The sequence below is a fragment of the Gobius niger genome, assembly GCF_951799975.1.
Source record: "Gobius niger genome assembly, chromosome: 3".
Taxonomy (NCBI): Eukaryota; Metazoa; Chordata; class Actinopteri; order Gobiiformes; family Gobiidae; genus Gobius; species Gobius niger.
In genome coordinates, this window is record NC_136854.1 from 14,623,690 (window position 1) to 14,649,319 (window position 25,630).

Here is a 25,630-nt window from a genome sequence, read left to right on the forward strand (position 1 = left end):
TCTACACTGGGCCAAACTTCCAATTTTGTTTTCAGTATGAGTTGAATTTAATTTAACCCGGGTCGCTTGGCTTGTCTGCTACAACCTGCTGTTTATTAATAAATCATACTTCACTACTGCTCCAAACAAGGCCCAATCAGGTATCAGCCCTTTAAATGTTTGCTCACGTCCTGTAGCTTCTTCTTGTGAGCCTACCTCTCCACAGTGAGGCGCAGCTGCCTGCTGGACTCCTTGATCTTGTTCTGGGCCTCAGAGTGCAGCATGTCTGAGGCGGGCACTCCTTCGATGGCCAAGATCAGATCCCCCGCGCACAGGTTGGCCATGGACGCCTTACTGCCCGGAGTGATCTGAAAACACAAACAACAGGCGCCGGGACACAGGGGTTAACAAACCTTCCAGGTCGTGACTCCCGCTTTAATACTTATGTTTGTTTGGTGTGTAGGGGTTTAGAACAGTAGAGCGAATGGGAATGAAGATCAGGGAGAGACAATCGGCAAATAGAGCCAGGATTAGAACCGACAGAACTGAAGCCCATGGCCACCAAACGGATTCATATTTAGATTTTATAAACAAATGAAAATATCAATACCATCATTGTTCAAGTAGAATGAAACCTAAAGAGTAGAATTATATTACTGCATTTTAAGCGCCTTTGAAAACCACAGCAAGCAGCGGCAGATACAGTATTATGTAATTCTCACTGTGACCGGCACTTGTTATCTCAGCCCTGTTGACGTCTCAAGGCCCTCCCAGCTCTATTGTATTATTTTGAAAGAAGCACATGGCTACTTAAAACACTAGTCCGAGGGGATGCGGTGTTGTGCAGCGAACAGCGGTAGAGCTGAGACTTCTCTCTCACTCTCTGACAAAGCAGAGCGGCTTCCCATGGACAGATCGAAACAGTTGATATTTTAACGTTTCTCTGAGTTTTTAAATGGTCAAAATCGGTCCAAGGACAACTGAGAAACATCCAGGATAAGACTTCAATCCGAGAACCAGGCTGTTAAAATGCACACGCGAAAAAAGCGATTGATCTGATCTGCGTGTCAACAATGTTGGCCTTGAAAATGGACTTGAAACTGAGATATTTAGGCATTCTAGGCACATTCAGGCACTTTTCCTGTAATGAAGCCTTGGCGTTAATTCAACCTGGTAGACTAATTTCAGCATCACCGACCTCCAGCCAATGATCACTTCCGTGAGGGCCACACCTCCACCTCAGCCATCAGCGTAAGAGCCGCACCTCCATAGCAGCCAATCATTGCCCTCGGTCCGGCTTTTAAGCCCCAGTAATCATGGTTCATTCGCTTCCCAGCTGTGCTGCGACCCACCTCCGCCCCATCTCCGCCTCTTCCATCCACAGCTTCTACCTGCTGCAGCTTCACGGGTCTTCCATACCACCACCAGTGTCCAGCCTCCGGGGGAAGACATCCCTAACTACAAGCTGTTCATCCATACTGACTTTCATACATTGATGTTACCGCCGGGGTCTGATCGCCAAAACTAATATACATGTCAATAAATCTTCCTAATCGCTGCTTTTGTCTGTTTGAGTCTATCCAGGTTGAAATGTTAGTGCCTGAGAGGAGAGAAGAGGAGAGAGGAGGTAATCAGAAAGGAGAGTGTTTCATAAAACACGCAATTATCTCCGTTTCTAGATTTTGATCAATACTAGCCTCTGTTTAGCTTAGGATTTCTCAGGAACTGAGGCACTTATAATTAAACAGAGAGCTTAGAGTCTTCCCTTTAAAACGAGCCGTAGCATGTGTCAATGGATATAACACAGAATATGCTGTGGTGGTACAAATATCATAAAAAATGGTCTGGATTGTTGGCACTCAACAGCTAAATCCCCAAAACAGCGCGGCACTCAATGTGTTAATATACTTTTGTACGTTTTTAGCCAGTGCTGAGGATATGTTAGCGATAGCCGCATTAGCAATAGCAGATCCGTCGCGAATAGCCACATTGGCATTTTATTTATTTTTTATGGGAAGTGCCAGTGGGCCAGGCCAGATTTTTTGATGGGCCGGAGCTGGCCCCCGAGCCTTCACTAGGCATTCAGGACATGCTTACATTGTTATTTGATGTAACTTACTAACATTTGCTATTTAATGTTACAAAATAAAGTCACACAATTTCATTATTTTTGAAATTCTATCTTGAATGAATCTCGTGAGCCCCAACTCCACTCTGACCTCCACTTTGGAAACCCTTCACCTGCACATGAACCGACATCTTTTTCCTTTATACGGATGTGTGTCAGAACTAAACCAAGTGTAACAAAGACAAACCTCAAGTAACTCAATATTGTGGCTGCTTGTTGTCACCATCACTGCTTCTCAACTATACAAAGGATCAGGGCAGGCAAGACATGGACCTGTTGGAGAGAAGGGCCCCCCCTCCTCCCAATGGGCTCATTAAACTCGTCATGTGAAGCATCATACAGCACAGATTACTAACATTCACTACTAAGTCACTACTCAGGGCAGCAGGGTTGGGCCGGTTGACTGGGGGTCATTGCCCCCTCCCAACTGACCCACACTCTGCTTTTTAATGCACCTCACAGAATAGGGCTCTCACTGTCACATAGTCTGCTGTAGATGGTGACAATGAAGTGACTGATTATGAATTAATAGCAACAATACAAATAAAATAATAGTATAATAAATTAACCAATAATGATATAATAGCATAAAATATAAAATAAATTACATTTATTAATCAATCATATAATGTGGTCGTAAATAACATAATCAATAATATTGTGTCCATTAAAAGTACTTAACTAAAAAACAAAAAACAAGAAGGAACAAATGTACAACTTAAGATTGGTGACTCGTTGTTATTGGCAGTGATGGGTATTTGTAATTATGGAGTTTTCTTTCCCTGTCTTGGAACCAGCAGAATGTTGTAACATAAATATTGATGATTGTATAGTCACTGGAATAGGACAAAATGACTATATGTCATATCTTCTTTGTGCATAGTTAATGAATGTATCTATTTCTTAAGTACGAAAGGGGGTAGGCTCTAACAAGCTGAAGCTTCTGCCTACTCCTTTTGAGCATCATATCCACGTTATTTATTTATCTATTTGGCGATTCACCTACGCATGTATCTTTCTTTTGCTTGATTACTGTGCTTCCTATGAAGAACTTTGTGGAGCTCAGATGCTCAAATAAAAAAGATGAATTGAATTGAATTGAAGACGAATAGAGCAACAGTAAAGAGGACAAAAAGGAACAAATGAAAGGTCTTTTTCTTGTGTGGTCCAAGAAAAAGTCAGAATTCTGAGATTCATTTTTAATATTACAATTCTTTTGACCTCAGCGTCAGTCACAGTTGTGTCCTTCAGCACAGAACCAAAAAAAAGTTTTTCGTTCACACACAAGAGGCAACAATGTGCCCTTGATAACATTCAAAAATAAGATTCAAAATGTGTGCAGTTACTGTGAAACATCACCAAACTTTGTATAAAATCTAAAGTCCAGTCCAAGAACATCATTTTCACATCCACACATGCCTTTAGCTCCCTGGAAGCAGCCACTCTATTATTCTTGCAACCTCAATTCAACCTTTAAATCGAGAATCCCAGTCCCAGCGATGAGCTTTGGTGACCCCTAGTGGGAGTCCTGACACACGAGTGGGAGATCATTACTACAGCAGCACCAAACACGGCTTTCGTAGTTCCAAAGTGCGCTCGGGAGCACGTATATGAGGTCAGTCGCTCCCCTCGCTCCACACTCGGGTCATGACCTATACACAGCCATATTAGATTACTCCTCGGGAAATCTCTCAATGAGCTCAGCAGTCTATAAATAAGTGCTGGACTGTATCAAAGGACGTCCTGTGGTGAGAGAGGCGGCAGTGATTTATGGAGGAGCATGTCTCAGATACCTCCTGCTGTCTTGGTTTTATAGCACGACTGCTTCTTGTCAGCATCAGTGCGTGGGATCTTTACGGCGCTTCCAATTCCCCCAACGACCCCGTCTTGATGTTGTACAGTTCTCCGCCGCGCCAGACTTTGCTCTAGACTTTGGTCATAATCTCCAAAGATCCTTCCGGGGTCAAGTACTGTGTCTCGTCTTGGAAGGGGCTATAGATTATTATTTAGTAGAACTATTTATGCTGCCTATTTTCCTGCAAAATATCGCATTCCGTGCATTGCTATGCTGTATTTTATGTATTTCAAACGTTTCACTCCAAGCACCACCTCATAAAATATTTGAGCTTAAAAGTACCACCAGGTCTAGATCAAGGTCAAAATGGGGCTAAAAATTATAGGCCTAAAATTGACCAATAATGTTTAAACTGGATGGAAAACATGTTTTTACCCCAATTCATCATATTTTACATAATAATACATATCGCTGGACAATGTTATTGGCACAAAAAAGAAGAATATAGACCCGCATTGTCATTTCAGGCTATTACTGTCCTATAGAAATAGAAAGAATGGGCCTTTTCAGAAGAAAAAGTTTGTAAGCGCGATTTTCAGAAGTTTCTAGAGAACGGTAGGTCATTCACGATTCACAAAACGTTATTAAGACCCCATTCTTCAAAGAGAGATGCTCCAAATTTATAAAGGTGACTCATGTAACACCACTCCTTTCATTATAAGGGCATTTGCATCATATGGACTACGGAGATACAAAGACACGCCCCCTCTAAATGTCCATATATGGGCATGACAACAGCATGACCAGAAGCCAGTAGTACATGGACTTTTCTTCATGACAGTACTTTTTACTTCCTCTTGAGTAATATTATTTTGAAATAAGAAAAATAATACTCTTCCGAAAATATCTCCACAATGAGTTTTTAAATCACAAAACTTTGATGTGACATATACAACCCTGTACCTTTATTTTTTATTACTTACGTAGATGACTAAATTTACTATGATTATATTGTAATGTAATCATGACCGTTCATAGGATTTGTTCTTCCACACTATCATCCCAGAACAAATATCTTTGTAAGAAGGCCTTTAGAAAAATGTGCTTAAAGGAACAGGCCACTGTTTTCCCATACTGAGATATGATCTAACCTGAGCTTAGACGAGTTGATGCGTACCCATCTGGTCTTTGTGCCTGCCCTCAGTCATGCACCAAAGATGTTGCTAGCATCTGGCCTCTCAGCATATTCCTATAGCTCCAAACGGGGGTGAAGTTAGAAGCGACCACGCTCTTCCACGGACACGCACAAAACCCAGACGGGTACGTATCAACTCGTCTCAGCTCAGGTAAGAACATATCTCAGCATGGAAAAACGGTGGCCTGTTCCTTTAAGAAGGTGTCACATCCCCTTATTATCATTGGAACTACTGCAATGGGTCGTTTGTGCACCCATGGTCTCACTCTGGAACCCTTCTCACAGATTTTATGTCTGCTTCAACAGCCTTGTTCGTACCATGTCCGCTCTCAAATTGCATCCCATTTGAAGCTTAGCCTCTTTGGCAAGTTAGCGACTTTTGTTATCTTTTATTGAAAATGGTTTCCTCTCTCACAGGCGCCCTCTGCTGGATCTTGTAAATACATTTAAAGGAGGTTATTTGACTTTTCAAGATGTATCTACCTGCAGTCCCAAATCCAAAGTGTCGTAAAGAACCTGCAAGTATAAAAGCGCTATATAAAGGTCAAGTTAAGATCAAGTGTCATATCGTTGGGTCAGAGCAGAGCGTAGCATATTTCTCATGATCAATTTTGCGAGACCTTTCGGCTGGTCAGTCTGCTGTCTGTGCGTTGCCCCTTTAAGGCCTGCACAGCTGATGAGCGATGTGATAAGAACTGTGTGTTTATTTAGTGCGCGGATGGAAACAGAGCAGGCCGAGGAGGAGCGGGTCCTGACCAAACATGGCAGTCAGCACACACTGTTCATCTGTTGTGAAAAACACAGCCCCGACCAGCTGGGGCAGGGACGGTTCGGACCAGAACCAAACTGGGCATACGCAGAGGGGGCCCCTGGCTACTAGGGGTCCCCATTGCAATTGTTGTGTCAATGGTTTTGTAATTCTCCAAAAATATTTCCTGGATTTTTTTATTTTTTTTTACTCTATATGTAAAAATCTTCTTTTCTCTCTGGAAAAGTATTTCACTTCTTTTACAGGTGATGGTCTCTCACTCCTTGTACATAAACAACATTTCATATTTTCAAACGTAAAATGTCAACAGGTACCCAGAATACTGCTGATAATGTAGAGTCACTTATACATGATACTGTACATCCACTTTAAAGGAACAGGCCACCGTTTTCCCATACTGAGATATGTTCTTGCCTGAGCAAAGACGAGTTGATGTGTACCTGTCTGGTCTTTGTGCGTGCCCTCAGTCACGCAAAACGACCAAAGATGTTGTTAGCATTTGGCCTCTCGCAGTGTATTCCTATGGCTCCAAACGGGAGTGAAGTTCCACGGGCACGCACACAGACCAGACAGGTACGCATCAACTCGTCTAAGCTCAGGTAAGAACATATCTCAGTATGGAAAAACGGTGGCCTGTTCCTTTAAGAGTGCCCTGAAGAATGTTGACAAATTGCTGAAGATTTGTGGCACATTCCATGAACCAAATGAGATTTAAAAATGTAAAATAAAGGAGGTATTATAAAGGTATTTGGAGAGTATATTGTGTTAGATACATTCAGCAGCAGTAGTGATGAGAGTGACACGGCAGTTGAATGAGTTGTTCCATGGCTCCTTGCTGTTTTGGGCGTAATGTAACTGTATGGACATTATACCTTTCACAAGAAGACTATAGCCGTTTGCTATGAGCACAATAACCAGATAGCGCTTTTTAGTAGACAACTCTTTCCACCCCCACCCCCACGCAATATCTTGCACAGGATCCCCCAAAACCCAGAAACGGCTCTGACTTGAAGGCTCTTCCTTCTCTCTCTGTCTCTCACTGTTGGTTCATTAAACTGTCTTGTGTTTCATAGCCCCAGTAGAGTTTCCTGTCCAAGTCACTTCTCTCATCACAGCGCTCATGTGTGCGCACGAACAACAGGTGGGGAACGCCGCGGTTTTGGAGACCTCTCTCTGTTTTCATTCCCTGCTTCTGAGTGCTGTCCTAAAGTTAGATCACAGCCAAACGCAGAAGGATGACTGGGTCTTTGAGCTGAATTATGCCAACTAATAAAAACTAAATTAAAGGGAATCAGAAAGAAGGATTATAATAAAAGAAAATAAATAGATGAGAGTGAGTGCTTCACAGGGTCTTCTTAAGTTTCAGTCCATGTTTTAATAAAGGACTGAGTGCCTTGTCGTTACATTTAACTTGTTGATACGTGATGAAAGAGTCTGACTGAAAAACAAAATCAAAGATCCCCAAACTATACATATTCAGCATCCCAGGAGCATCTTGACATCTCTTTTTTTTTGGTCAAAACACCAAGACACTTGCATTCACAAACACATCCTCATTCTTCCTGACCCCAGTGAGGACCCTATTGTACATGTTTTTAGTGTTAAGGAAAACCGAAGCACCTATAAAAAAGGATACGCAGGCATGTGGAGAACAGGTGAAGTCCACACTGAAAGGCCCCTTACAGCGTGGGGAACCCGGGACCTTCTCACTGTTGGTCAAGAGGCAGAATCGCTACACGGCCAAGTTATTGCCAGAACTAACTCTGGGGATAAAATAACAGCAGTAAGTTCATGATCAGGAGTCCGTAGCAGGAGTTTTTCCCCACAGAACATGAAAAATAAAAAGACGTCTGAGTTTAAATGCCTATAAAAAAGTATTTGGCTAAGTTTAAGGACTGACATAACCAATTTGGCCAAGCTAACTCTGTAGCTTCTATGGCATTCATTTCCCCAAAAACATGTCATCTGTGAGGCTCCAAATCTCACTGCATGAGTAACCCGTCTATAAACAGACCAGTGGAAACAGCCTATTTCTTGTAAAGCTGTCAAATACAACTTCAGTCTTATTCTTCAAACTTTCAATGACTTGGCTTGATCAGGGTGTACTAAATTATATGTTTAAAGGTTTCCATTTAACCACTAGTCGAATCCAAATAATAGAACGCAAAAATATAACTGCTTGGATACAGACAGACACTTTTGGAAAACACTTGCTACAGTGGCCAGTCATCCAAAAGTTTCATACGCAGCCCTTTTTAAATGGTATCATAGTATCATTGCATTGGTATTGGAGGCACGTGTCACCTTTAAATGCCGCTTGGTTTTACAAGTGTAACTGCAGAGGTCTAAGGAGGACAGGGCCAGATGAGTTGTCAGTGCACAACTAACGTCATACAGAACATATTGGCAATACCTTTGTGCCATTTATGTTCTCTTCTGTTTAGACACAGCAGGCACTCCGACCATAGTGTTGCCTTCTTACAACAGGTCCAGGTACAGCGCCAGGTAATCCTTCTGCAGATCCTGAGCAAGGTTCATGGTCACGAGTACCGAGCTTGAGGATTAGCCTTTAAAATTTTTTTGGTTAATCTGGACAAACCCACCAATACATGGGGGAGCATTACGCAAACTGAGCGCAGAAAGCTCAAACCTGACCCTGGAATCAAACCCTGGACCTTCTTACTGTGAGGCAGGAATGCTAAACACTCACCCACTGAGCGACTGCTTTGCTCTTTAGCCTGGATAGAAACAAGAGAAAAATGATTTGCAAACAACATAAGACCTTATATGCATCAAGTACAAAAATAATAGGGGCCCAAGTACAGAGTCTTGAGGGACACCCTGCTGTAAACATGCTCTGACATGTTCCCAAAGTCCCGGCACTTTCTGAAACTGTTTTACTGAAGTTGAGTAACACCGATTCTTCCCCGCAGTAGCAGAAGTGATTCGCTTCCTCAACCTTCCCATTTCCGCTACTTCACCACCAGCGTTTTAGGCCCTGAACGAGACGTTTTCCATCATCCATCGCCCCCACAGCGGTTTATCTGTCAAACCTTATCCACTTAATGAACTGCGCATCACCCCTCACTCATTCATCCACGTCTGCGACCCCACCTCCCGACCATGCAGCTGTTCCGGATAGTTCTGGTGAGCTCATGACGCTAAACCGTAGCATGTGGGCGGCTGCTGCCCTGATTGAGCTGTGCGTCTGGCCTCTCCACATGCCCCGCGGTAACGTAAGCTGCTATTTGTATCTAAGCCTCGGTGTTTAGAGGAGCACAGGTGTCCACGGTTCACGCTGGAAACAATGGAGTCAATCGGAGCCAAGGGCAGCCAGACAAAGCACATTAGCAACAGCAGCTACAACAGCACCTTCTGAGAAAGACCCAATGTCGAAAGCTTGGATAGAGCATCTGAAAAAACGACACAATAAAACCGTACTAAAAGTTTTTCTTCATAAAAAACGCAAATAAAAATACAAATCAATAGTTCAATAAAAGTTTCAAAGTAATATGAGAAAGTACGGAAGTATTCGAAGTTCAATGTTCTTTTATGTGTTTGATGTGTAGGAAATAAATATAACTTCTACTTCTACTACTACTACTACTACTACTACTCCTACTACTACTACAATTACTACGCCTACAATCATGTTCTTGTGAAAATCAAACTCTTGACATGTCTGTGTGTCTTACCCTGGAGATGGTGAGGGGCTGGTTGAAGTCCTTGCCCCCAGACAGGCGGAAGCCCCATGGTGCGGGCCCGTCCAACACGACGCTCAGTGGCATGGCCCCGTCCCGTCTCCTCTCGAGAGCGTCCTGTCCTCCCGTCCACTCTGGGACAGCTCCAGGCAGCAGCAGCAGGGCTGATCTGACTGATGGAGAGTCTGAGGGGAGAGTGAGCCGGAGGGAGGGGAGCGCAGAGCACACCCCTCTGGAAGAAGTGTACTTAGAGCACTCAGCTTTGAGTTTTTGCTGACTTAGCCGTAGTATAAATTATGGCTTAAATCATAAAGATATTCTTGGAGGTTTTTTTGCTCACACATGAATGCCTCCTTACCATAAAACAAGCGATTGTTGTTGTTTACTTCCATGGATGTTTTGGTGAATGGTTGGTAACAGCTGATGCATCCAGGCCTTACCGATCTGTTACAGCAAAAAGAAAGCAATGCCCTGTTTGTGGACATCATAGAACTATTATCATCTACTTAAACATGAGCCATACAAATGTCGCTTCCTGAAAGTATACAAAAAATGTTCTGCAAACGAGAGGTCAAGTGCAACTTGAGAGGTCAAATGAGTTTTATTAAACAGTACTTCAGAACTACCTTGAAAAGTATGTGTGCCTTGAGACGTGAAGTAGAAATATGAAATAACTAAGATGAAAACATCAGACTGTAAAAACCTGGAACACTTTAAAAAGTTCACAAAGAGTCTATATTTCTCAAATATTAAGAAAACAACTGTATAAACATGGATCAAGAGTCTAGACCCAAATCCCTTGGTCCAATATTTGGCTTCCCCGAAGGCAGCCGACAAATGCTTGGTGTTTTGTCATTAACATCTATATGATCATAAACGGTAAAGTAGTATTATGGTATGACGTAAACTGCTCTTCTGTATAACTAACATTCGGAAATGATTGAGGAAATGCTTGGTAAAATGTTTTGTATATCTTTTCTCCTTCTTTATCATTACAATCATAAACAATAAAATAGGTGGTATTATTGACCTATCAAAGGACCGAGAAAATGCTTGGTAAAAGTTTTTGTTTTTCGTTCACAATCTTTATTATTTGTATGATAATAAACGATCTTAGGCATGCCCAACATGAGTTTACTGTAAACAACGTATGGAAAGTGAAAGTCAAACTGTAGCTTCAGGTTCTACATAAGCTCTGTGAGCTTCAACCTACTCCTTTTGAGTGTGCAAATGAACTCAATGAACTTTCCTGTTGAAAATAATTGTTGTCTGATATTTTTTATGCTGCTTCAATTAACTAATAAACAAACAAACAAGTTAAATCGCTCACCGCGGCCCCTGGACATGACGACATCGTAATCGCTCGTATCGATCAATCTGTCGACGACTCTCGACACCAAAAGCAGACCTGACATGCTAAGGTTTTCTATCTCACACTCAATCCTGTGGCAAGTCTCACAGAAAAAATATTTAATGAATATAAATAAATATTTAAAGATTTTTCCTGAACAGGCATATATATATATAATTTTAATTTTACAGAGGAAACAGCATGGAAAAGAACCGCGGACGGCTTTCTTCACCCACAGAAAGAAGCCCAAAACGCCGTTTCTATATTATGATTTTGTGCATTATTACCATTATAGAGTTGTGGTCATGAACTATTTTAGATTTGTATATCATATCCTGTAGTTGTGTTTTTCTGTATCGACATTACATTTCCTCTGCCTGTTGTTGAGTGATCTATTTTTAAAAAAAAGGAGAAAAAAAACACAGGGTTGAATGTTTACGACCTGAATGAGATCTTCTTGTTTGGACTCTGGGAAAGATGCCCCCTCCTCCTCCTGCTCCTCTTCCTCCTCCTCTGTGAACACTGCTTTGCTGCTCCTGTCCTTATTTGGTCTGGAGGCGCAGCTCTGCTCTGAGGCCCATTCCATCCACTGCCGATGTGAGCAGGACCCAAACAGACAGTTCCCTCTCTGTCCACTGCCGTCCATGTTCAGGAGTGGATTGACTTATTCCTTTGAAAACATCATTCCTCATCATTTTGTCATCACTTCCTGACCAGCTGGACTTTGTTTAGCTTTGCTTTGCTGATATATTATTGCCTGAGCTACTCAACTGCCTTTTCTTACAAGGGCTGCACAGCTTCAGAGAAATGACTGTGATTTTTCAAATACTATATTCACCCGCAGATTATTGATGATGGTTCTGTGGCATTCAGGGAGAAAAATATGGTTTTATGTGTTGATGATGCAGAACCAATTGCACTGCTCCACTTAATATCAGTTTTTAGATATTACGAGTACAATGCAATGAAACGTCATTCAGTGCACATTGTGAATATGAATGACATATAAAGTATGTATGTGTCTATGTATCTGTCTATATTTATCTTGGCCCTGTTTCTATACAAACTCAGTGGTTTTGGTTCACAATAATGCTCACTTTGCCTGCCAAGTTATATTTAAATCAGGGGACCACTAATTCATTTTTTCGTAGGAGAGGTGTGGTTTACGATCGTCCACCCGCTGTAAACTATGTAGAAAAATCTGTAAATAAACTACACGCTTCCGTATGTTGAATAGTGCGTCATCGTCTTGCCGTCCCTCCTCGTTCTGTGATTGGTCCCAAATCCATGTGAAGATTTCAGTCATGGTCCCCAGGCTGCTGTGAAGTTCGAAATGATTCCAGCAGCATGGGGGTTCCCAGGCTATGCCAAGCCATGAAATAAACAACAACAAAATGTTTATAATTAGATGCACAGTGTCTTCACAATTCACTGGAACAGGTACAGGGCCGGTAAATGTTGATGTGTTCCCTGGTTGGGCTTGCACTGAAAAGGACTCACCGGTCGAGAACCACTTCTCTCGATTACAAGGTTAATATGTCATTAACATGAGGCATGATGCTTTATCATTATCAAGACTGTCGTGCTAAATAGCTCCAGTCCTTAAAGGTTGTTGATTGAAATAATTTCAAATGCAAACCATAGTGCAGCTCTACACTAACTAAAAACCTTTATAATGGCACATAACAGATACTGACATAAAACCTTGAGCTGTATGTTGAGTGGATCAGTCACTACAGCACATGCTCATTACATTTTAAAATGTTGTATTACTGAAGTCACTCTATACTACACTCTTTGAAGAAGTGGCAGTACATCATCAGGCCCAACTCTGTGTAGAAGTACAAGTCAAATTATGAATCTGTCGTATGTTAAAGCAGTACTAAGTAACTCTTGCCCCTAGAGGCCATAAGCGCAACTGCAGGTCTTGTAGCAAGTTACGATTTTTTAATTCATTAATTGTCTTGGAGAGTAAATACTACGCTGACAGGAAAGGCAAAGGGAGAGAGGGATATTGTACATCTAATTATACAATGGAAATATTTTTTTTTCACTCAAACTTGGCTGTAAATACTGTTTAAAGCGACGCTAGCCCGCAGTTAGCTTTGCCCGTTAGCATGTTAGCTTCTTCGTGATTCCATTAATGTGTATTGGTTGCTCCGGTCCGGTGGCAGTCAAGTTGCAAACATGGTTTTCTGGCCAAAGACACCAGGGGGAGATGAAAGACCCTCCAATCATCCCATTAACACTTGTATTACCCCAACAGGGACTACGAAAAGGATTTATTAAGGACGTTACTTAGTACTGCTTTAAAGTTGCTTAAGTGTTTGCTGTAGAAAATGTAAATCCATTTAAAATATGTGTTGTAAACCGTAACTTTACAGCTAAATTCACTAACCGTATGGCAACCCGACGGGGACAGACTTTCTTCTTCTTCACGAGCCATCGGCATCGACACAGCGCCATCTACTGCTCTGGAGAGTGACGTCAAAAGGCTATAAAAGGGCAAAATACGCGGCCAGCTTTTGCTTTGTTACTTTGACGCTTTTGTAATGTACTGCATTTATCTTTCAATTGTAAAAGTAACTAAACAAAAAGACAACTCAAGTAAACGCTACTGAACTTACTTTGTTGCTGACAACTTCTTCATTTGCAATCCGTTCGTTACCTGCAGTAGAAAATGTAACGCAACAATAAATACCCAAACTAGATTGTACACCAGCTGGATTTTATTAGCAATACAGCTCCTTATCGATCATCCAACAAATGCTAGGATACGGTAGAAACATGTAGGCCTAGAGTAGGTTCAAAAGTGTGCCGTTAACATTTACGTATTGTCACTGTCACTCAATCCACGTCTAAATACTGTCGTCCTACAGGAGTCGCGCTGGTGCACACTGACCCCGAACTACGCGGCCGATGAGTCCAGTTTTTGCAGTACACACAATAAGAGCCCACGGGTGATAGAAATATACAGTACATATACAGTCCGACGGGCCCAGTTTGTGCCGTATGAAAACTGGGCCCGTCGGACAAGGAAGTAAAGGATGGAGGTGGAATGCAAAGCGGGAATATTTCAGTTTGTTGTGATTTGATTGAATTCAGTGTCAAGGTTAGCACTTTGGAGTTAGTTTTTTTCTTGCAGGGTGTATTCATTTATCTGTCGCAAAATACATTACTATAGGTCCTGCCTTACATGGCATTATTGATATGAAGAGGAAGTGTTCTCCTGGAAATGCAAAGGTCCGTTTGGAGAAGAAAGGGCACAGAATTTCATGGCAAGCACTTCTGTCCAACTGTTGAGCCTGGATTGGATTCAATTAATGTCAAACAAAATCCGGAAGGAAAATGTAACACGATCTGTGAAAAAGCTGAAGTTAAAAAGCAGATGGTTTCGACACATGGGGTAATGAGGGTGAACAAAAAAAAACACACATCTAAGGATCTCAGCCAAGGACATAGCCTCGATAGCAGCGGTTCTCAAATGGGGGACAGGGACCCAGACAAGGCAAGTTTTAGAAAAAGGGCCTTTGTCAAAGAAAATTTTTGTGTTTTGAGATCAGTTTATAGCAGCAAAATGCTTTTTAAAGGCCAAAAGCAGTATGTTTAATGCCTCAAACACAAAAAGATGTGTATTTTTATATATTTGTATCCATCCAAACAACGCAACTTGGACATTAATAAAAACTTTTCAATAAAATGTATAAATATTCTCAGTGAAACCTGCAACAGAATACGTTTTGGTCCATATTTTTATATTTTTGATAAGCCTATGGAATAACAATAATAAAAAAAAAAAAAGAGTCCGATTTTTAATATTTAAGGTCATAATCTAAACTTTCTTGTGCCCCATGGAATATATGTATTGGCCTGCTATAGCTATATCATGCATGCCGAGGCTACACCAGTTGAGAACCACTGCTCCATACAGTGGGTGGGAGCAACATCTACGTCACTGAGAAGGTTAGCGCCCCCTTTGGGTGAAACTGAAGCTCAGGTGAATGAGATCATCTGTGAACTTCTCATTTACGTCTAAAAAAAAAACGGTTTTATGTTATTTATGTTAATTTTATTTTATTTGTCAAATATGAAAAGAATGGAAAAGTAAGTGATCTGTTGCTTCAGATAATTCATAGAGTAGATGGTTAAGGTTTTTAGTTTGAACAGCAGAACCCCACTGTGATCATCAGTAACATTTGCGTATTAGGCGTAGCTCATTAACATTAAAACACACTCTCGAAACTACATCAAAAATATTTGGAGAATCAAATGAATTGAGTTTAGAGTTTGGAGTAACGGCTTTAGAGTTGGTGCCCCCTCTCCCCAGAACCCTAGTTTCTCTGCTCCGCCCCTGCAGCTCAGAAGTGTGTCCCCTCTCTGCGTCTTCCCCTCTTTCCTTTCTCACTTGCCGCAGTGAGCACAGGCTGCAGAGAACATGATCTGAACTTAAGTTTGCTAGAACGTACTGTATGCCGTGTGTGATCTCTCCTTCATGTGTTGTATCATGGGACGTAACTAACTCGTCCTTCTCAACATTCTCATTGAACACGGGTGGATTTTTTGCCAACTGCATTAATAAAACACTGCCGCAAATACTGTCCAGTACCATTCGATTACATTGGCCTCAGTGTGGTGCCCCTCTTGGTGCCCAATGCACAGCGCGTTATCAGCGTATAGGCAGTTTTAAGACTCAGAGAATCATAAATTAGCCCTAATAATAATCCTGAATATTTACACATCACAAACGGCATGATACACTGCCACCAGGTGGAGCCAATGAGCCTTGAAAGGGTAGAGCAAACAGCTATTATTTCTCTGCAAAATAGATCCCCGTCGTCCATTGGCAGTGAGCTATTCCCTAAACTAGAAAAGATCCGACTTTTTTATGCACCACCACTGAATGAAAGAAGTCCCTCTTCACCCAGAGGGGACGGAGACTCGATAAAAGTGCCGGGATATTGCCCCCATATCAGTGACAGTAAAAAAACAACAACAAAAAAAAGCAAGATGACAAAAAAAAAGAGAGGAAACGGATGGTGGGTGACAAAAGATGACTTTATAAAGCAGTGGATGTTGGCCATGTTTACAACAGCACATAAAAAAAAAGGCTTACAAAACCCCAAACACGGCGTGCTCTGGAGTGACGTGATGCAACGAAATACATTTAAGGTGCTTGATCTTGCTGTCAGTGTCCGTCCTATGTGACAAAAAACGAAAAAAAAAAAAAACATACATGTGAGGGTGTCTCATCATTCCATACGACGGGATTAAAAGATGCCACGCGGCGCAACAGCTCCCACGTCGGACATAAATAACATAAAAATAGCACAGCCCTGAAGCTAGTTAGCCAACGTATCGGATGGTGTGGCTGATAAATATGTCAAAACATGAATCTTTATGCCAAAAAAAAAAAAAAGCCACTAATAAATATAATACCTAAAGGTTCAGGACGTCTTGCATACACTTAGTGGATATTGTTTTCCCACAGCCCACGTCACAGTGACCTCTAGTGTTAAAGGATCATAGTGAAAGTCAAACACAAACTGGCTTATGTTGTTTAAAGTGCATAGATCTAATGGCTAAACACTGGCGATGCAATGTACATTCTACTTTGTTGTCTAATTGAAGTATTTACGTATTTGATCCCGGCTTTAAAGTGGACATATCATGCATAATTGAGGCTAAGTCACATTGCCTTGCGCACGTACGTCAGCAGAGATATTTACCGTTTTCTACGCAAAGAAAAAGACTGTGAGGATCGAGAAACAGGCTGGTCAGGATAACGATTCACTTGGGGTGCCCTCTGGTGGTAGAGGTGGGAAGCTGGAAAATATGCTCAAGCAGTGGATCCTAACATTTCATACATCTGTTGCCCTTTATTATTTAAAGCTGCACTGCCTGAATTACTGAACTGGGAAAGTCTGAGGTATTTGAGTCAAATCTCTCAGCTGCTCACAGATTCTCCCACACATCCCGATTGTTCACTTGAGTTCATCAGAAGCCGGAGTTCGCCAAGCTAACACTGTGCTAATTTAGCCTTCGACTTCCTCATTCGCGCCGAAGGAAAATGCGGCATATTCCGACACACAACAGTGCAAATACTCTGTTTACTGTGTAGATCTATGGCGGTAAAAGAAGTTTACTCTCCTTCCAGAAAATGATTTGATTACCAAAGCTTTAACGTGCACAAATAATGCATCAGCAGCAGAAGAAGAAATCCCACCAGCCACCAGGATTACTCAAAACTGCGTACATTGAAGCAGAAATACTTCAGACACTCCGTATGTTTTTGAAAAGAAAAGCTCAAAATAGTCAATTGTGCATGATATGTCTCCAGACGAGGAAATCGTTTTGAACAGACTTTTTGTAAGAGATCAAAGATTCTGTGTTGCAGAAATCGTGTTTGTGTTCCTCGTGATGAGTAGAAATGTCAAGCAGCGATGTCCACACTCATTTTAGAACAGCGTCAAACACATTATGAAGGTTACCGCTTCATTTTCAAAGAGGAATTTTGAAATTTCCGGACAGAAGATGAAAATGCAAATCGGGTATTTCCATATCTCATTCAAACCAAAATGAACTTGATAATAATTTCAAAATTCATACTTTTTCCACATGGATACGTCTGGACAGTCAGAAATACAGTCATTTCTAAGGATGACCAAGCAAACAGGTACAACTTACAAAGGCTCATTTCTCTTCGTCAAACCAAGGCTTTGGGGATGTTTGACAAGAAAACACTGTGACAGAAAATAACAGCTTGACTACAACTGCAAAAGAATAAAAAATAGATCTTCACGTCATCTCTGCTTTAATCTGTTCACTGGGATTATCGTTGTTGTGTGTAAAGTTTACTCCAGCTCTCTCACCAAAGGGTCGCGGGCTGGAGCTCAGAGTTTGGGATAGAAAAGTAAGGATACAAAGAGAGGGCTAAAAAACATGTCTGAGACCAGTCCTGTCTGTCAACGGTGGCTAGTGAGAGCTAAATGTTCAGTGTGAAACTGAGCCCAATGCCTCCTGGGGTGCGTAGTTCGATGGCTGCAGCAGGAAAAATTGATCGTGTGACTGTAGTGGGCGGGGCCAGGGTCTGGAATCATTATTATAGCTGCTTGACGTAGTTTCCTGGGAAGGTTCCGAACAACTTGCTCCTCCGGGACGTCCCTTCAGAGAAACAGCAGTGGGTCAGAATGTTTATGTATATGGCAAAGAAGGTTATGAACATATAGAAAGATATAGGTATGTAAAATACTATACATTTTTTTTTTAACAAACACAACAAAATATATACATTTTCCTTGGCCTTAAAGGTACATTATGCAACTTTTCTGTGACAATCAAAGTGGATATTTGTGCGTATTTAACCTTGTAGTGACCCAGTGGCTGTATGAGTGGTCATCGAGGCGCCTTTACCTGTGATCACAGTGGTCTCTACAACGCTCCAGGATCAATTGTTTTGTAGATTTTCTGGTGAGAGTCTCCGTCCGCAGTGAAAACCTTCCAAACAATTGATCCTAGAGCTTCATAGAGACCACTGTGATGGAAAGTAAAGGCTCCATGCTGACCACCCATGCAGCCACTGGGTCACTACATAAAAAGTTGGATAATGCATCTCTAAAGTAGCCATATCATACATAATGTAGCGTAGAATCGGACTTAAAAAGATTTATATTTCCTGTTTTATAATAATCATTTTAAATAATGTCTCCAGAAGTATTACATAGTAACAAATACAGGAGCTAGGGCTGGGGAAAACTCAGCAGCAACTTCCAATTTCACATTTTACATCGGAGCTTCAGCACGACCTGATAACACACTATCAATGCAATGTTGGTTAGTGAGCTTTAAACATGTTGAAACAGTTTCACGATTTCAACATTATAACCTAGAGAGGAGATATCGAAGCACTGGAACTGCAGAAGAAGAAACAGCCACATTTACCAAGGATTACTCAAAACTGTGTGAATGAAGTGAAATTACTACTCTGTTTCTTGACAAGGAAATCGCTATGACATGCTTAAAAAAAGGTTGTTTTTTCCTGATATGTCTCCCTTAGAACAACATCGTAACTTCAGCATGGCATAATGGTTACAAAATATCTTATCTTACCGACAAACCATCCGTCGTCGCACTTTTCCATCACGTCCACGATGTCCCCCTCTCGCAGCTCCAGCTCGTCTTCGTTGCGGGGCAGATAGTTGTACAGGGCCTGGTACCTGCGTCAACCAACAAACACGGGACGACACCTTGTAAAGTAAGGGAAAGTATACTTTGACTTTTTGCGATGTGACGTTGATAGATTGAGCGCTTCAGCTCAGTGGACATTTTGGAAACGTTTGCAGTGGTTTAAACTACAAACTATGGGTTTTGTTCACAATAAAACACTATGGATTGTCTATGCCAGGGGTGCCCAAAGTGGGGCCCGCCGAAACAATTCTGTTGGCCCGCCAGAGGGTGACCTACTTTTGCGCTGCGTGTGATTAATACTAATTCTCTCCCATTCATTCTCAATGGTAAATTTGTATGCAGTACACTTTTTGGCCACCAGCGTCAAATTGGGGGCGCTGTTTCACTCCTTTCACAAAAGTTAAGGAAACACTGTTGTGTCTTGGTGTTTATCACAGAGCGTTTCCCAGTTTTCCAACTTTTATTGCAAAGGTTCTTGACATTGACAAAGGTTCATGTTAAAAAACGGCTTATAAAAGAATTTATGCTGAACTGATACTTTCAAAATGATCTAATGTTGCATTTTCTTTGAGTTAACAAATGAATGAGGTAAAGTCACTGTAGGTGCTGTAGATACAGGTGTTTTTTTTTTTTACATTTTGCACTATATTGCTACAATTGTTGATTTTGTTCTACTAAAATTAGGCTTTTGCCAGAGTTAACATTTGTTTTAATATAGCATGTTATTTGCGTAGGTAGAATCAAATGCAAATGTATAGGCTATTGAAAAATAATATAAAGTAACTATGATTATTTGCAACTATATGTGTTTCGTGCTTGACATCACTGTATTCGGCCCACGACCCACCGGCACTTTTTCATTTTGGCCCTCGGAGACAAAAAGTGTGGGCACCCCTGGTCTATGCAGAAGCCTGAGCCTGAACAGCATTTGAAGAAGAAGAAATCTGACTTACGGGTCTCCTCCTCCGTGAAGCGCATCCTGCACAAGTCGCTGCGAGACACAGAACACAGACTTCATGAAAGTGGGTTTAACAAGCGTTCATTGGCCACTTTAGGCTTGATCACTGTATTTCTTTCTATAAATATGTGTAATTGAGATTGTGATGAAGGATGAGTTCGTGCTCCCTACCCTCCGACCTCTACCGGACGACACATAGGACCTTTTCGTCAGGATGGGGCTACGAGGAGGTTTACCGCCGATCACTGTGTCCTGCTCAACAGTCAGAGAGACCAAGCAAACGTCCCGATGGGGCGGTTTGGACAGCATGCTCGAGACCAAAGCCTTAACTACAATCTCTCCACACGCTACAGCCGGGTTAGTTCTGCAAATTAGTCATCAAATCCCAGGCAGACTCAGCAGCACCCGAGGTTACGAGCCGTCACTGACCGGCCTTCGATAAAAGCACGATGGAAAACGAGGGCAGGATCTAGGTGGATTTTTGGGTTACGGCACCAATATGAAAGAGGTTGGGAAGGCTGATTATAGTGAATTTGTTGTACCTTTTATCACACAAATAGCCTATAGTAAAAACGTTTTCAATCATAGAAATATTAATTGTCAAGTTTGAAAAATGATTTGTTATAGGCTAATTTATAGTTTTTGTGTCCTATGCCATTTCTTGAGCTTTACACCAAGTTGCTTATAGCCTTAAACTTTGAAGCTTTTGGGGTAACATCGTCACTCTGATCATTTTGCATTTTTAAAAGTTGCTAACCCTCTTCTCTGAGAAGCAGAATTCAAGAAGGGCCAAAGTATTCCATTGTACAACATTGTTTTTTATTGTTATCTTAATTAAAACTGTGTAAATTCACGCCTAGTCACATAACAAAGTGTAGCTGGTAAACATGAGTACTGCTAGGAGCTCTTTGAGAGAATAGACAAGCAAAAAATAAACAATTATAAACCTGCATTTATTCTCTCTACTTTGGCACACATTTAGCTGTTGCCAGTGGACACATTTTGAAGATGAGTTTTATGCAAAAAAGAAAGTGAAATCCCCAATTTATCTAGAATCGTTTCCAATGCAAGAAACAGCAAGTCTCCATCACTTTTGGTGTCAGGGTGCCTACTGTAAGGCGGCCGGTCGATATATCGGCTGGGAAACTCGCTTGTTCAGAACTGGTCTTGCCTCTTAATTGCACTCACACAACTGCATTTCATGTGCACTTTACAATCATTTCTACTTTTCCACTATTATCATTTCATTTTCTTGCATTTGAATTGTTTGCTTCTGGCAAGGCACTCATGGAAAACACTTCTGCAGTTGTAAAGCCAAACAAGATAAAGGTTGATTGATTTTTCCCGCTTGGGTGTTTATTTAGCAGACAACATGCCGCGCATCAGAAACTCGTGGAAGTATAATTCAAATCAAGTTGTTTTTGTGCACCCCGGTATCACAACAGGAAGTCGAGGCGCAGACGTACGACACAGACATACAAGATGGGAGGTTTTCAAAGCATTCTTGCCCACGTTCATGGCGTTAGTGCGTCTTGCTGCAGGCTGATTCGGCCAAACCAACGACACACACGTAAAGCATCAGCGTTTAAAGAGCTTAGGAACGTTAAACATCATCAGCCGTCACTTCTCACACGACATACCGACTTTACCTTGACCATGGGAGACCTGCGGCCCACGTGCGGCACCGTGGGGGGCGTGGGGGGGCAGCGGGGCGACGTGGGGGGCAGGGGAGGGGAGGGCGCGTGCAGCGGGACGGGCGACCCGGTGACGGGGCAGGCCTGGACCGGGCGGAAGTGACAGGGAGAGGGCGGGGGCTGGGAGGCGGGGCGCTGCGACTGCTGCTGCTGCTGCGGGGGCGGGGACACGGGCGGCGACGGGGAGGGGCTCGGGGACCGCACAGTCAGGGGCATGCTGGGGGACAGGGGAGGGGAGGGACTGAGCGGGAGTGGGCGGGGCGACAGGGGAGGGGAGCAGACGGAGGAGGGGGAGGCGGGGGATCGGCAGGGCGGGCTGGAGAGAGGCGCGGTCGGGGAAGCGGCGGCGGTGGCGCGGGCCTGGAGAGGGATAGAGACGCTTTGAACTTTGAAGCTGCACGTCGTGTACTTGAAGTTCTGCTGTCACGGATACACGGGGCCTTTTCCAGAAGCACCTCCTGCACACTACTCGACTCAAAAATATTTAGATCAGTTTTGTAGGTCTAAGCTTTCAAATGAGGCATAAAAGTGGGGGTTAAGAAGTTAAAGGACCTATACCTGTTTTTTTCCCTTTATTAACAACTGTGAACAAGGAAGTCATTAAATTGAAATGTTGCTAAACATATTTGCAGCATCCCAATTCATGTTTATGAGAATGTTTCACAATTTCCAGGTTCACTTTTCAGGCTCACTTTCACAGAAATGCTGGAAAATTCATAAATATGATATATATATAAATATTTATAATTAAGACGCACAGCATTTTTCTCACTAATGTCTGAGTTTACGATACACGATTACACTTTGACACTACCTTGAGTGGTATCAAGGGTAGTGTAAAATAAAGTGTTATATATATATAATATAAAAGGAAACATTTCCTAGTCTATAATCAGGTATAGTTCAACATTTCATATTAAGTTTTTAAAAAAGTGTCATGGTGCTGCCTCCAAGTGCTTTACAGGAAAGACGACCCTTTCCAGTTGTGAAGAGGAATGTACGAGAACACTGCAAAGTAATGCATGTTTTTGCCGAGTAGGGCTGAGTGGGTACTAAAGGAAAAGGGGACACTTGGAGGAAAAGGATCGCGCATAGGAAGTCTACTCTGGTATTACACTATAAAAATGTGTGCTTCCAAACTAAATAAATGAGGTCTAGTTTCAACAATTACATTAGCATCGCATGCTTTTCTCTCTAACTTGTCCACTCAAGAAAAATAATCAACCTCATGCAGAGCTTCAAGTGTTGCGTCAAATAGCCTCTTGTTTTTTAGAAATATATTGATGAAAACACTATACGATAAAACCAAAGATCTCTTTTCCTCCAGGGACAGCAGTATTTGAACGTCATGCGTCACCCCATGCTCTACCTGCGGACTCAGCCTCTCATTCAAAGCCCTAAGCTCTTCCTCCTTGTCCTCCTCTTCCTCTATGAACAGCTCGGTGTGAGTCGTCCCGCTGGCGATCGGCGACGGCCTTTCAAACTCGTCCTCCGAGTCCCACAGGTCGTACAATGACTCCACCGTCACGGGCGAGTGCAGCTCCAAACAGATCCTGCCGGACAGCCCGCTGCGGGGGCGGACCTCCGCTTTGGCCGGTTGCGGGGCCTTTAAGGCGGTCGGGGGCCTGCTTTGCTGTGCCGTCTGCTGCGTCGGGCGGTATTCCGGGGACAACCTCGAATCGCCAACATCCTCACTGGTCTCGTTCAAGATCATGGAGAGAAGTTCGTCGTACGGGTCCTTAACTTGTAGCTTCACGTCGTAAGGGTCTTTGGAGTCTAGTTTGATTTCTAGTGGATCTTTTATGTGCGCTTTTACGATCACAAGAGGCTCCTCTTTTAGGGTTTCTTCAACTGAAGGCTTGTCCCACAGAGGAGAGGGGCTTTTGGTCGCGGACTGCGGCCTCGTTGGCGGAGAAAACTGCGCCGCGTTCGGTTTCTGTTGTACTGGAGTGATACTCTGGCTTCTGTGACCGTACAGGGGCGTGGGGGTGGATGTAGCGGCAGGGGTGAAAGCGAAATGGGAGTGGCGGGACGTGGGTGGAGGCGACACTGGCGCGCAGTGTGTTCGAACGGGCGCCGGAGGGGGAGAGGCGAAGTCTCTGTGGCATGGAGCGGGCGAGGGAGAGGGGGCGGCGGATCTCGGAGGTCTGGAGGCGGGTGCAGCGGCGGGGTAGTCGGGGGGCAGCGGGGGAGGGGTGGGGGGCACGGGCGTGGGGCATAGGGAGCGCCCGCTAGGGTCCAGGGTGAGGGCCAGCCACTCCTCGGTGACCGTCTGCAGGGCGGGCGCTCTCAGGGCGGGAGGGAGAGGGGAGGGCTGCTCGGGGCGGGCCGTGGGGAATGGAGGGAGGTGGTAGAATTGCTCCGGGAAAGTAAAGACAAGAGGGACAGTGACTATGACTTGAGAATGGACAGAGTTACGGCTGCACGATAGGAGACTGAAATGTAGGGTGTTCGATAATGGATTGAATATAGTGAAGACATTACTGTAATACACTGCCTGAGCCAAAACAAAGTGCCCTTTACCTGGATTTAACTAACTGTTCTGGGGTCGCTGCCGGTAGTCAGGCCAACGCTATGTGCCCAATCAATAAGAATGGACCTACCTGGACATCATGAATAATGACCAGGTTATTTCATTATTTCTTCTTCCCTGACGGCACGGATATATTCCAAGACAATGTCTAAATTCATCTGGCCCACATTGTGAAAGATCGGCTCTGGGAGCATGAGATGTCATTCTCACACATGGATTGGCCACCACGGAGTCCAGATCTTAACCCCATTGAGGATCTTTGGGATGTGCTGGAGAAGGCTTTGTGCAGTGGTCACACTCTCCCATCATCAATACAAGATTTTGGTGAAAAAGAAGTGCAACACAGGATCTTTTGACATTGCTGAAGCTCAAAGGCTGCGTTCACTTGACGTCACAACATTCTAAAGAGCCTATAGTTTAAAATTGAGGTGAAAGCTGAAAATTCAACACTGTCATTTTGCAGATTTTTAGTCTTAGTTTCTTGCTAATTTCTCTGTAACTCTTGGGCCAATTCATATAAACCAAATGTGTCATTAAGTTCAAAGTCCTCCCTTCCAGCTCATTTGAACTATGGTCGAATTATTTCCTCATACAGGCGCGCAAAGTGGAGACAATATTCAAAAAGATGTGCATGATGTTGGCCAGTAGAAAGGACTTTCCGCCATAAGACGAATATGGCAGGTTTGCGAATCCAATATCTATCAAAATTTTCATTTTGGAAACTGTTTCTCTCCCATTGAGTTGTATTGGCACCTGCTCACATGAACGCAACCCATTGAAACACAGTCAGAGCGACTGTGAGCTGTAATCAAAGCTAAAGGTGTCCAACCAAATATTAGAGAGCGTCACTTTTGTTTTGGTCAGGCAGTGTATTTTACTCAACTACTGTTTGCTTAAAAAACAAGCATAAAACAAAACAAGTATAACTATAACACTATTCTAAATCAGGACCTAAACATGGCTAAAAATGGTGACAACCCTGACTAAAACTGAATCTTGCTCATTTACATTTGAGTTACCATGTGTTTCGTTATAGCCTGTGGTTTCTTGCAATGTGTGTTTAGCATCACCTGACATTGCGATAACGATAATTTGATGACATATTGTGCAGCCCCTAGACAGAATGATATGAAATATGGCAACTTCAAACCACTGAAGTATCTCCTGACATAACGCCTTCATTTTAATTTGGCATGAACATGTTGATATTGTTCAAAATTGACACATTTAAAGTCAATTTTCTTCCACTGACCAGAGAAATCTACCGTTGTGCTATGTCTTATGTTTTGCTGCTGTTACATTGCATCTGTTCTGGTTCAATCGTGAAGTAGACATAACCCAAC

At 42.7% G+C, this 25,630-nt stretch overlaps 3 protein-coding genes across 13 annotated transcripts in view; all 3 read right to left on the bottom strand.

The window, feature by feature from the left end:
• Positions 1-9,728, bottom strand: part of LOC306961430 (PDZ and LIM domain protein 3-like) — a 31,414-nt gene extending 21,686 nt beyond the window's left edge. For both annotated transcript variants that reach the window (XM_079554171.1, XM_079554170.1), the window contains exons 1-2: positions 9,562-9,728; positions 196-347 (exon numbers count right to left, since the gene is read on the bottom strand). In XM_079554171.1, coding sequence (XP_079410297.1) covers positions 196-347; positions 9,562-9,654 — 245 coding nt within the window. In that variant the 5' untranslated portion in view covers positions 9,655-9,728. The remainder of the gene's footprint in view (positions 1-195; positions 348-9,561) is intronic.
• An 8,020-nt stretch (positions 9,729-17,748) lies between these two features.
• Positions 17,749-25,630, bottom strand: part of sorbs2a (sorbin and SH3 domain containing 2a) — a 73,482-nt gene continuing 65,600 nt past the window's right edge. For all 10 annotated transcript variants that reach the window (XM_079554146.1, XM_079554149.1, XM_079554153.1 and 7 more), the window contains 3 exons: positions 20,056-20,093; positions 19,025-19,131; positions 17,749-18,079 (listed from right to left, as the gene is read on the bottom strand). In XM_079554146.1, the coding sequence (XP_079410272.1) occupies positions 18,018-18,079; positions 19,025-19,131; positions 20,056-20,093 (207 nt within the window). In that variant the 3' untranslated portion in view covers positions 17,749-18,017. The remainder of the gene's footprint in view (positions 18,080-19,024; positions 19,132-20,055; positions 20,094-25,630) is intronic.
• LOC306960476 (uncharacterized protein) lies at positions 21,674-25,364 on the bottom strand (the record flags this gene model as incomplete). The annotated part of the gene is made up of 3 exons (XM_079552906.1): positions 21,674-22,114; positions 23,124-24,277; positions 25,358-25,364. 3 exons carry the CDS (start codon positions 25,362-25,364, stop codon positions 21,674-21,676), a joined length of 1,602 nt encoding a protein of 533 aa, XP_079409032.1.